This window comes from Salarias fasciatus, chromosome 1 (genome assembly GCF_902148845.1).
Source record: "Salarias fasciatus chromosome 1, fSalaFa1.1, whole genome shotgun sequence".
NCBI classification, from domain to species: Eukaryota; Metazoa; Chordata; class Actinopteri; order Blenniiformes; family Blenniidae; genus Salarias; species Salarias fasciatus.
In genome coordinates, this window is record NC_043745.1 from 18916453 (window position 1) to 18930115 (window position 13663).

The following is a 13663-nucleotide window of genomic DNA, read 5'->3' on the forward strand; positions in this document are numbered from 1 at the left end:
GAAGAGCACACAGATTACAGGAGAGATTACAGACAGGATGCTGTGACATGTAAAGAGGACATTATAATGTATGGAGAGTGAGAAACTGAGAGGAGCCCAGTGCCAAAAAGCAGGATCCACAGCGGTCCAAACCTAAAACAGCTCAACTGGAAAGGGCTCCACATTGGCCAGAACCAGGGATAACTATAAGTTTTATCAAACAGGAATCTTTTAAATCTGACCTTACTGTGGTAACAGCAGCTGATTTCACATGAGAGGAGCCCGACAGCTGAAAGCTCCGTGTGACACTCTGCTCTTCTAAACCCCACGACCTGCAAATAATCAGCACTCAAACAAACAAATGGTCCGGCTAACAGCTCTTTATGTATCATGTATATCTGCCAGTATTATTCTATTTATTATCATTCAGAAATATATAAAATCATTTTGGAAAACCCTACCTAATCAATCTGATCAATAATCATCTTTGAGTGACTTCAGGGGACACAGAGACAAAGCAGCATTGACTGTGAAATGTGAATGATAGCACCTTTTACTGTAGAAACGCTATTGATCATAATCCAATGATTTTCAAAAATTTAGCTTTCAAGGCGAGTTCCGCAGTTTGTGTTTCCCAGTTCTAAAATATCATGAAAGGATGTGCTACTTCAAGGCCACATAAAAACTGTGAATAACTCCTTTAAATGTGCAGTTATAAAGCAGACAGTGCATGCGTCAGTGATTGCTGCATGCTCAGAGAAGTCTTTCACCATCGATTGACTCGTCCACTGATGACTTTAATTGACATACATTTACTAGTTGAAGCACTGTAGCAGCCTCTGTACTTCACTGGAAAGTTGCAGGATTGGAGCAGTACTTTAGAACATATTTTAGAGTCTTAAGTGCAGGAATAATAAAAGGCTTTCAGCACCTTTTCAAGAGACAGAATTATGAGTATTAATTTCTGTGATTTTGTCGTTTCTAGCTGGCCACTGTGACTCCCCGGATCCCATCGTCAACGGTCACATTAGTGGAGATGGCTCCAGTTACCGTGACACTGTGGTGTACCAGTGCATGCTGGGATATCGCTTAATTGGGACGTCCGTCAGAATCTGCCAGCAAGACCATCGCTGGTCTGGAACAACACCTGTCTGCGTCCGTAAGTGCTTTCTGAAAGGATTCCCAGTGTAGGTGCTGCTAATCAGGTTGATGAGTGGCCATGGTGTATAATTATTACTGTATATAATGATGGTAATTCATTCATAAGGCAACTGCATCACGTTTGTCTGCTTAAATGAAATTCACTCATGAATAATTACGTTATTGTAGAATCTCTGCTGCATTGTAGTTGTGAAAAAAAAGTAGAAAATTGGAGAAAATATGCTTATAGTACGTTTTTCTTCACCTCAAACTCATCATTGTGTTTCTCTCCTCTTCCTCAGCGATTACTTGCGGTCACCCAGGCAACCCAGCCAATGGGCGGACCAACGGGAGCGAGTTCAACCTCAACGATGTAGTCAACTTCACATGTAACAGGGGTTACATCCTCAGTGGGAATGCCCGCGCTCAGTGCCGACTCAATGGCCAGTGGAGCAGCCCGCTACCCGTGTGCAAAGGTCACAGTCCCATTCATTAACGCAAAGTTACACTGATGTTCCACCTGGAAATGTTTTGATTCTGTTGAATCACTTCTTCAAAGCACATAAGCTGAAGTAGTACCATGTCAGTAGCAAGGCCTTTAAATTTGCCTTTCTATATACAGTCCACCTTACAATAAACTTGAGGAAAGTCAGCTGCAGCACAGTTTTTGTTTCAGACTGGAAGTGGCCCCAGTTTTCTGGAGGTGTTTTTCAACAATGGTGCACAAAATACAAAGTACAGTGCAGAGGTAAAACCGACTATCTGGTGCATCAATCTGATATATAACATGGACAAGACTAACTACATGCTCGTAATATTACTGCATTTAGGAAATAATATATTGATTCCGTCAACAAGTGATCGTTACAATTAATCATGAGGTAATATGATAAAGGCTGCATTGTGTGTTAATTTTGGTTTCAGAATACACTCAGCATTTGACTGGATTTTCTCCCCGTTACATTATAGGAAATGAATCATATTTGTCCAAATCTGCTGCCAAAAGACTGCAAAACCAAAAGCTAAATAACTGTGGTGTAACCTCACACACACACACACACACACACACACACACACACACACACACACACACACACACACACACAGTGTGGTGCATGTGTTTGTGTCTTTCTTAAGCCAACAAATTCGTATGTGCACACCCACACAGCTGGATACGTGTCCAGAGACGTGTTCTCATCCTCTGCTAACCATGCGTGATCGTTACACTACAAACCCTCTGCAGGCCCCTGGTAGTGTCACAGCGATAATACACTAAAACACACACACACACACGCAGACACACACATTTTGCTTAGTCATAAGAGCAGATCGATACAACGCAGTTGCTCACATGGGTTACCCACTGAAGGGATTTGTCCTCGCTTGCTTGCCTGCATTTTCCATTTTTCCAACTTTCTGCTTTACACCCCCCCCTCTCTCTCTCTCTCGCTCCCCCCCTTTTCTCCCTTTTTGCCTCTCCCTCACAGCAGCAGCTGTCAATTACAAGACTGAAACTTTCTTTGTTCCCATAGGGTGTCCAAAATCTCACACACACGCACACACAAGGGGTTCTCCCCCACGGACTTGAATTTGAGTGAACGTCAGTCTCCCCTGTGACATGCAGAAAATCAAACTGCACTCCCATTGGACTGGCATGCACCCAGCGAAAAGACAGACAAAGACGAGAAGGGACCAGAGAACAAAGAACTCCAGAAACAGAGTGAGCTCTGACAAATGAGCAGTTTAGAGAAGACAGGTCAGAGCAGCAAGAGTCATATGAATATGAAACAGATTGAGATTCAGCTGCATCCTGTTTTCTCATAGTTGCTCTGAGATGGCACACCTTCATCCTGCTGAGAGCCACTGAGTTTGGCTCTGTTGTGTTTTCAGCTCATGCGCGCCGAAATGAGTGTGAAATTTATGCACCATATTAAGTCTTTTCATGGCATAATAACAATTTTCTGCTAAAAAAAAAAAAAAAAAAAATCAGTAATTTATTTGCAAAAGCTCCGCGTACCACACACTTTAGAAGTGAGTGAGCCTCTATTATAAAAGAAATAAAGAAATTACTGAAACATTTCTGAAACACCTGTTATTTAAGTCGTTAGGGATTTTAGGTACATTCACTTAAACATGGGCCTTTCTGTCCTCCATTATTCTCTTTGGTGAACGGTATTACTGCTATTTCAGTGAAATGTAGCCAGTGTTGTTGTCTGTTTCCGAGCTTTCCATCCATTTACTTTCAAACTACAACTTATTTATACAGATTTGGGACTGAAAGCACTGCAGCTCATCCCAGCTGACCATTGACAAACAGAACATGCAGCAAACCAGTCCCAATGAGCTCTTCTGCCCTCCTGTGCAGTGGTGAACTGTTCCGACCCCGGCCATGTGGAGAACGGTGTTCGCCAGTCCGGCCTGCATTACCCAGAAGTCTTCAGCTACGGCGTAACTGTGGCCATCCACTGCAAACGAGGCTTCTACCTTCTGGGATCCGCGCTGCTCACATGCCAGCATGATGGAGTGTGGGACCGACCAACCCCTCGGTGTCTAGGTATGAACGTGGCGACTTTAGGGATTTGAAAAGCAGTGCAAAACCAATTCGGAAGACAAATGGAGGAAAATACACCAGTCTGTGTTTTTTTGATGAAAACATCTGTCCTTTTGTGAACAGGTAACTTTTTATTTTATTTTTTTTTCTTTTGTTCCAAAAAGTTGTCACAGCCGGGATGATTCCTATTTATTTTTTCTTTGTTTGTTAGAAAAAGCCATTTAAAGAGTGAATGATTTGAAGAGCATCTGGGAGGAAGAGAAGATGACACCGAGAGAATAGGAGAGGGTTCGAGAGGGAAAACGGGAGAGAAGTAATCATAAAAGAGGGAAGAAATATGAAAGAAAGAAAGCAGCTTAAAGGTTTCAGTTTGTGTGTGTCTGTGTGTGGGTGCGTGTACACACACAGAAGTTAGCATCTGCCTCCTAAGGCAATAGGTGCTCCTGTTGGAAAGCTACTCTGGCTGATAGAAACATCGAGATTAAAGGAGGGAATGATGGAGAAGGAGGCTGATTCTCAGATATAGACAGAACACAGAGATGAACAGAAGCTGAGATGGAGGAGCCTGTTCCAGAGAGGTAAAGGAAGATTGGGAGGACGGGGCAGACACGGTGAGACACTTGCGTCTGTGCATCGAGCATTACATTCCAGAAACAAGGTCTTATCGAAAACTTGGGAGGAGTGAGGTGATGACTGAGGGCCAAGGAGAGGATAGAGTAATACAATTTGGGGGTAAAGGGAGATATCGGAGGACAAGTCATTTGGCAGAAATAGAAAATCGTGAGCAGTTTCATATCTATGTCCTCCAGAAACCGGTGTGCCGTAAAACATAGATTTCTCTAAAATTGAAGAAAGAAAAAAAACCATTTTATTTTCCCACAGATGTCTTTTGCTTTGACACTTTGGAAAGATTTCTCCTACTTTTCTGCACAGTCTAGAGGGAAAAATTTTCTTTCAGTGTTTTAATTTGAGAGGAGCTATTGGTTCGCTCTCTCTCTCTCTCTCTCTCTCTCTCTCTCTCTCTCTCTCTCTCTCTCTCTCTCTCTCTCTCTCTCTCTCTCAAGCAATTAAACTCAATAAAAGTACGCTACAGTGGTCTGATTGTACACTGACATACAGTGTAAGCACGGCTAGGGGAATTGCATATATAAAGGCTAAACTGTACATATTGCAGATGTGTCAGGACTGCCTACATATGTGATGATTAACGTCCAACTCCCCTAATTTTGTTGTATTTTTTGGCATCACTTTTAAATCGTTTTGATCGTACAGTACATTTTCTTTCTTTAAGCTCTTTAACACACACACATAATACACACACACACTCACTCCCTCCCTCGTCTCCTGTCTTCACAGCGACTTCCTGCGGTGACCCCGGTGTCCCCCCTAATGCGGTCGTGTCTGGAACCCACAGCTGGACGTACGGTTCCGTGCTGCAGTACTCCTGTCTGCCCGGTGGGTTGCTGGTCGGCAACGCTACTCGCCACTGTCAGGAGGATGGGTCGTGGAGTGGAGCCCCACCGTACTGCACGGGTAAAGCCCGATTAATTCATAAAGCTTCATGTATGTTTAGTGGGTAGTATGAAAGCCAGGGTATGCATTTATGGAAATGTGCACGGTGATGCATTTTCAGATCAGACTTACAAATTGACAGATATGTTGGCTGTTAAATAAAAGAAATAAATCCGCCACTTACCAAGGATGTTTGGAAATATTTATTGTTGTATTTTTTTCTGGCTGTCACATTGGCTCAGTAATCTTCCATCAATCACATGCAAATCATTCAAATCATGTTAATTCATTTGGGGGAAAAAATTGTACAAGTAAAAGCAAAACTACAAGGAGTCATTAATGCAAATATAAAACTTATGTTGACCGTTGGGAATCCAATCTTGTTTTTATGTACAGGTATGCAAATAACTCCATATTTGCTATGGAAAATATAGATTATCAAAAATGAAAGGTTTCAGTTGCAGTCATCAATAAATATGTATAAAACATTACATAAAACATGAGATGAACGACATGAATACAAAATAGAACAAGCTCAAATGTACTTGCATAAATTCAATCTCATAATACATGTATACAAAATAGAATGCATTAGTATGTATGAATATATTTTCACACTGCTCTTTGCTTTATCGTTATAAAAGTGAAAATCAGCAGAACAATTATTTGTATCAAAATTCAGTTCAAAATTCCCCCAAAATACAATCGCTTATATTGATTATTTTTCCTTTCATTATACAAATGTGAATTGCAAAACAGCAACAACAGACAAATGTCACAGCTTTAGGTAAGAGCTTCACTGGTGCCACCAGTTTTGTGAGTGTGCAAAACCCAGAAGTGGTCCAGCTGTCAAAAAATAGTATCATCCCATCTGGCACAACAAGACAGAGCAAGACCACTCAGGTAAGAGAGCGATGAAGACGTCTTTCTTTACCTTCAGCGTGGCATACGGCATAATGTCACCCATGGCCTGCTCCTGTGCTAAATAACAGCTTCGATGTAGGAATGACAGCTGTGATTGACAGACGGAGTTCTCATGTCTCACTGTTTTCCACATTATCCAGCAAATATAGTTTTCATTTTGAATCAGTACTGTGTTCAGGTAATGACAGCTCTGAAGCTGAAGGCGATCATTATTTGACTTTTATTAAGTGGATTCCAGTTGATGCAAAAGCATTTCGCACGGGAATGTGTGTTTTAATTTCCACTTTTTCAAACTGAAATGTCAAAACCAGAAGAGACAATATGATTTAAAATGAGTTAATCAATTTAATAAGCGACAGATTACAACAAACTGTTTGTGTCATTGAATATGATCAGACCTACCTTCCAACTTTATAAAAACCAACATGACCTCGACGTGCTGCTTTCTCCTGCCCATCTGTTCCAGGGTGTTTCCCACAAAAGAGAAAAGCTGAGAAGAAATTTGATTTCTTTGTTGAACTAAATTTTCAGTGTGAACTGCAGGCTTTTTTGCATTGTATTGAAAACAGATCTGCCATCAGCTGGCAATAATGTTTTGACAAGTAATCCTGGCAAAATACCATAAATACATTAAATATAAGCACAAAGCAGACAGGAACATAGAGGTAGGGGAGTCGTGGTTTCCCTCTCGGGTTGTACGTAAGTGCCGCTCTACAGTAGGCTTACGCAGATCCCACAACAGTACAACTGATCATTTCCAAACTCAGCATCAACTGTCTCAACAGCTGAAATGCAATAAGCTTACTCTGCTGGCCTCAAAACAGAACACTCAGCAGGGTAGAATCCATCCTGCAGCTGAAGACCTCATTGAGATGCAAGACGCCGCATTTGGAACTCCAGCCTGTTAAACTCACAAATCCCCACCGATGGAATTTAAGCTGCTAAAATTGTGACACGCTCAGTGCCTTTAATGCTAGAACAATTTGGTATCGCCTAAATGCAACGAGCTGTTCTACAAAGTTTGCCTGTATGGGAATGTGCACGCGTGTGTGTATGTGTGTCGCTGTCAGGAAACGACGAAGGGGAAAAAAAAAAAAACTCCATCGGTGCAGTTTTAAGTCGATATAGTTGACCTCCTATATGAAAGCATGCATACATTTTTAGCACAGCGATCCCAGCGAGAGGCAATCCGATAACATTTATTTATTCTAACCACCGAAACGTTCCAGACGACACAAAGAAGTGTTTGAAATTTGAATTGTCTGAGCTATATTGATATTTCTGCTCAAGCTGCTGTAGTTCAGTGTGTGGCTCTGTGTCTCGTCAGTGAGGACACTGCGGGGGGGGGGGGGCTGGCTTGTTTTAGTGGTGCGCAGGTGTCAACCTTTGGTAAACTCTGGTACGTTAACTTTATGTCTTTCCACTCGCTATAGGTGTGAGTGCTGGAATCTGCGGAGACCCGGGAATCCCACCCCATGGTGCCCGCCTGGGAGGGGAGGAGTTCAAAACCAAGAGCCTCCTGCGTTTTAGCTGCGAGGCGGGGTATAATCTGATGGGCTCAGCTGAGAGGACCTGCCTTCACAACGGCACCTGGAGCGGCACGCAGCCCGTCTGTCAGGGTAGGACATGATCCAGTGACCGATTACCTGAATCATCCTGTGAGAGCATGCAAGGCTGACCTGCGAAATATTATGAAAGAATTAGACGTCCACAGTGCAGCCCAAACTTCAAACAGCACACACACAACCTTCATTTTCCTGTCACACCACTGGGTATTGTGCTAATGAGAATTTAAGTTGAGATTTTTTTTTCTCTTCTCCAGTCAATATAGATATTTATGGGCTGCTGCACACTGTGTTCTATTTATAAGAAATGCTTTATTGACCCTGTTTTATAGTAAAAGGCTGTTGCTTGCTGTATACGAGGGACTTGGATGTGACAACATGGCATCACGCTGATCTGTCTGCTCTGAAAACATCATACGTTTTGATATCAAGTCATCTCTGTCTCATCTGAGGTTACCTTTGGGTCCCAACCCAGATTCTGTAAAACACTGCTGCAAAAATAAACATTGCGATGAATTAAGCTTGTACAAATTGTGCATAAACTCGCAGTACATTTTTGGAATATAGACTTGTTATTCAGCTTTTTATATGAAAATTAATCATCTCACAATTTTGACAGTCTAATCTCTTCCTTAGATAAAATAGGGCTATGTTACTATGGATACTAATTATAAAAACATAGATCAATACCTCATGAAGCACACAATTTAAAGTAAAATGTAAGTTTAATTAAGTTTCTCAGCTAAGCGCATGGTATTTGTGTCGAATGGAATTGAGCTCTAATGTAACTTCTCATTTTTCATGTGATTTTTCATGCACTAACTACTGCAGTCTAGAATTTTGGAGCAACACAAAAATAAACAGTTTATAGGGTTGTTTTGCTGTAACTGGTGATTTAATATATTCAGAAATTCATAATTGTAACTCCACAGGCAGCTTTTAAATTCACATAATGGAAGAAGTTTATGGAACAAGCACTTTATGTAGGAAAAAAAAAAATGCGGAGTTTCAACTTGCAGTGTGTCTGTGTGTGTGGATGTTTATATTTGTGTGTCCCAGATACAAAGGATTGAAGTGTGTCACTTCTCACTGACTGAGCTGGATCTTCTGCAGCACTGTGCTAATAAAGTGCATCCTATACAACAGCAGTTTTCAAAGACACTCCTGAAACCCAGAGGAATTTAGGGGAAATTAAAGTGGGTCCCCATGGTGCTGTAGAGACACTGGAATCCTGAGCCGCAACCTGCGCTGCCTCCCCTATTCCCACCCAAGACATTTTGGCTGAATAAAACACTGCTGACATGAACTCCACTGTTTTCTTACGCAGATTTTAGATTCACTGAGATATATGGGCTGCTTTAGGAGTAAGTGGAGGAAGTGGATGGGTGGAGGACGAATGAGTCACGCATTAGCAGTGTTTACTCCGCATTACTGTGCGGCTGTAATACATCAGGTCATGAACAGCGTACCAAAAAAAGAACCGTGAAAACAATAAAGGCCACAATAATGAAAAAAAAACCACCTTCAGGCATAAAACTAGGTCACATGTTGATGCTGATTTTAGATGAATATTAACCATTTTGAGGATGAAGTCATATATTGTGCACTGAAACGAAAGTCAAATTGTGGATTTGTTGGCGTCTTCAATGATGCTATCATTTTACAGCCCCAGTACAGATTAAATTGAGATGCGGCTTCTGATCTGTTGAGGTGTTTACGTAACCACCTGACAGATTAAGAGTTAAAAACAATAAGAAATCTCCTCATAGATCCACCGTGCTTGTTTGTTAGTAGACTCGCACAGTTATCCACCAGTTGTGATCTAATCTGACATTATCCTTCATGTTCAAATAAACTGCCGCCCTCACATGGCAAAGTTTGCTGCAGCAGAAAATAACATTTACTCATGCACTTTACTTGACAACAAATTCTTTGAGCATTTCTGTGTGGTACTATTCATTATCTAAATATTGGGCTCTCCACTACATTTCTTTGAAGCTCTGACGACTTCTCAGATGAGGTTATGACTAAATTAGTGGAGATCAAAACAGATTTGTGGTTCATACGTTCTTACTTTCTTCCTCTCATCCTTCCAGTAACCCTCAAACACGATCTGCTTCTCTTGAATATCGAATTATATTTAGTGCTGTTCAGAATACCTTTATTTCAGTTCCAACAGTAACATGTGACAGTAAGTTTGAGAAAATGAGACACATTAAGGTCTGATGCTGCAGAAGCTGGTGGATCATTAAGCAGATCAGTGTTCTGGTACAAAACCTGAGTTTTTTTCAAGTTGTGACAAATCTGGTTTCTGAGTTTGTCAAACACACGTTATTATTAGCCACACAGCAAAATTTAAATGATTAAATAATGTGCATCTTATTGAATTACATCTCAATATTATGGATTTGATGTCAGTGTTAACAGATATGCAATCTCGCACAGCTAATATCCAATTAAATATTTATTAACAAGCTGAGTGGCCAATTATAACCATCACACATATACAGCTAATATTTCCACTATTACAGCTGCTAAGTATGTATTGTCAGATGTCACTATGATGAAGACGGGTTTTGGCAGTATTTTGGAAATCAAAGCAGCTTATTTGTGAATAGCCATTTATTCTGAACAAACTGTGTCTGAGAGGAGAAATACTGTAAACCGGGTGTAGCTGCTAATTTTCAGAGCTCCATCAATTCACATCTTTCTTGAAATTAATCCAACAAAGATGATGGTTATATTTTATACTGTTAGGATGTTCACATCAAGATAGTTTTCTCATATCTCATGCCAGATCTGTCAAAATTTCAACAAAATAATATGACGATACTGTTAAAAAATCTATTCTTTTATTACAGTATGCCTTTTTTTTTTCCTTCAATGGCCAAAATGAACAATATGCCCCTGAAAGTAACATTGTCACACAGCATCTTTGACTATTTATTGCTACTTTTACCTTCCACCACCCCCCACACACACACACACACATTTTTAGCGTGTGTGTGTCTGTGTGCCAGTGTCTGTGGTTGTGTAATACTAATTATTTATGTCTGTCCACAGTTGTTTTTCATTAAGCTAATAGTAGTTAAAAGCTGATTCAGAAAGGTTGAGACATCTATCACTGAGACACAAACACAAAGAAATCCATACACACAGCCAGACACACTCAAAGGCAAACTGTACCCCCCAACACACACACACACACACACACACACACACACACACACACACACACACACACACACACACACACACACACACACACACACACACACACACACACACACGTGTACACAAATATTCTCCATCCACCACTCTAAGGTAAACTTTCTGGCATGGTATGTCCATGCTGCATTCTTTGGCGAGCGTATGCACACACACACACACACACACACACACACACACACACACAGCTTGGACAAGGCTTTTGAGGACTCTACCTAATGTATCCCATCAAGAGGTGTTTGATTGTTAAGGGCCGCCAGCCGTCATGATCTTATTAGTGAAAAGTGCCGGGTCGGTTGCTAATTCCTGACGGTTGTGTTAATGTGCTGTGCCAGCAAAGCAAAGATCAATGGATCACTAGTCCTTTCCTGACTGCATTCACGTGGGGTCTCTTGTCAGGTTTTTATCACAACCAACAACACAAAGATGGGCTGGAAGCAAGCAAAGATAACCTTTGACTTGTCTGAAAACACTGTATGGTTGAGGTTCCCACAAAAGATTTTAGTCTAATCATAAAAACCCTTACTTGACGTAATCAAAACTGTTCAACCGGTTGTGAATATTAAAGCTCATCAGTGATAGAATGAGCTCATTCTGACTGGTTTAATGTAGTTTAAACTAGTGCACTTGCTCTCTCTAGCGAAAGTGTGGAAGTTGTCATGCGAACCAAAAAAGTGGACTGAGAGCCCAGGAGAAGCCTCTGAACAAACTCTGGTTTGATTGTAGTCTGAACATGGCACTTTAGAGACCGCAAACACAGGATGGGACTGCCTTTGGAAGCACCATCTTCATGTAGTATATTTCTCTTGGTGGGTGCAAAAGAAGAGTTCCTGCCGTGTTTTGATTCCTTTATATATTTTACAAGACACAGCGAGCTCTCGGCTGGTAAAAATAACACCCGCAATCCCACAAGTGTGGTTTTTATGGGAGGTTATTGAAAATATATTTTTTATGTTTTCATTTGAATTGTTATGGTTAATTGACCAAGATGCCAGAAAGGATAAAAATTGACTACGACACTTTTTTATATATACTTTCTTCTCTTTTGTTGTCAAACAAAAATTGGACCACAATGGTGAACAAAGTCTTTTTGGAGGCTGCAATGTCAAACATACAAACTATGTGGAATTATAATTATGTTTTCCTTCTGTTCCTTCTTTGAGACTTTGTTCTCCCCCAGATAACTCCAGAAGGATGTTGTCCACAAGAACTGACTGATAATTAACTTCACATCCCTGCTGCATGACAAATGCTTCTTTTTTTACTCTCTCTCTCTCTCTCTCCCAATTGTTCAGCGCTACAAACCTTCTGGCAAACATAACATGCTGTATTTTCCTCACAATAAGCAACACCAGATAATACCCTGTCTCGGTGCATTTTAAGGTTTAAGTGCCACTTTGGCAGTGGTCGTTGGTGCAGAAGATACATTACCAGCTTCCTGTTCGCCTTGAGCGCACAATGATACCGTACATCTGCCATTCAGTGCTGGGAATCGGTCCAACAACCTTTAGTCATCAATCAGCCTCAGTACCTCAAGGACATACTTTGTTATTTCCAGCTGACTCCAGTGATCATTTCATTATTGCGGCCCACAGCTGATCAGGCCTGAGTGACAGGAAGACAGCGCCGCTCACGCTGATATGATCGCTGCGGTTAATCAACACTGATTGGTATTTCCTCGTTCCGCAGCGGTATCGTGCGGTAACCCTGGCACCCCGGCTCACGGCAGAATCGTCTTCAGCGATGGCATCACCTTTGGCAGCTCAGTGGCCTATGCATGCTGGGAAGGCTTCAAAACATCAGGCCTGACCACCAGACACTGCACGACTAATGGGACGTGGACTGGACAACCGCCTGACTGTACAGGTAGAATCCCCCTGCTCTGGGCAAACAGCTGCTGTGCAAGTTTAGGACCGCGCAAGGTTAAGTTTGTTGTGTCTGAGGATTTAACTTATAGAGTTTAACAGAGGCCGACAGACGTTTGGGGAAAAAAAAGGTTGGAGGTGGATGAAATGAAGTAGACATAAAGTTACAGAAGGCGGTCTGTGAGAGAGCTGAGTAGGAGGCAGAGAAAAGGAAAATAATCAGCATTTGTAAGAAAGTGCAGTAATCCATAGGTAGAGGGAAAAAAAAAAATGGGACCGAAGAAGATTGATGTGTCCGGAAGTTGTGCAGCCTGATGTCTGGCTCGACTGCTGAAGGCTTACTGGAAAATCACCTCCTGAGAAATGCTTGTACAGACAGTATGATTTCCTTTAATATCTCTGTCTCTTCCAGTGATCAGCTGTGGCGACCCCGGGCCAGTCGCAAATGGGATCTATCTGGGAAACGAGTTTAATTTCAACCACACAGTGACCTACCGCTGTAACCCAGGTCACCTAATGGACCCACCTGGACGCAGCGTCCTGCGCTGCACCAAAGAAGGAACCTGGAACCAAACCAAGCCCAGCTGTAAAGGTATGATGAGGAGAAATAATACTTCACATTGTATTTTTTCCCTTTACATTTGAGTATGTATTTTTCAGTTTTAGTCACATAATAATGTTTCAGCTATTTGAGATCTTTTTTTTTTTTATTTTGGCCTGATAGTAGAGTAGTGAGAATATGTCAAAGTTAAAGTCTGGGCTTAAGGGCCTTTCTGTGCAAGTTTGCATGTTCTCTCTGTGCTGGCGTTGCTTGGTACCCTGTTTCCTCCCACAGCCTCATATCATGACTTCCCCGTGGGGATGAATGTCAGTCTGCAGCACTGTATGTCTCTCCTGCG

At 41.6% G+C, this 13663-nt stretch overlaps 1 protein-coding gene across 1 annotated transcript in view; it reads left to right on the forward strand.

The window, feature by feature from the left end:
• Nucleotides 1-13663, forward strand: part of LOC115388994 (CUB and sushi domain-containing protein 1-like) — a 270349-nt gene that overhangs the window by 235728 nt on the left and 20958 nt on the right. Inside the window, exons 54-60 of the mRNA XM_030092348.1 lie at nt 965-1138; nt 1422-1595; nt 3485-3673; nt 5027-5203; nt 7540-7725; nt 12589-12765; nt 13177-13356. Of these exons, the coding sequence (XP_029948208.1) occupies nt 965-1138; nt 1422-1595; nt 3485-3673; nt 5027-5203; nt 7540-7725; nt 12589-12765; nt 13177-13356 (1257 nt within the window). The remainder of the gene's footprint in view (nt 1-964; nt 1139-1421; nt 1596-3484; nt 3674-5026; nt 5204-7539; nt 7726-12588; nt 12766-13176; nt 13357-13663) is intronic.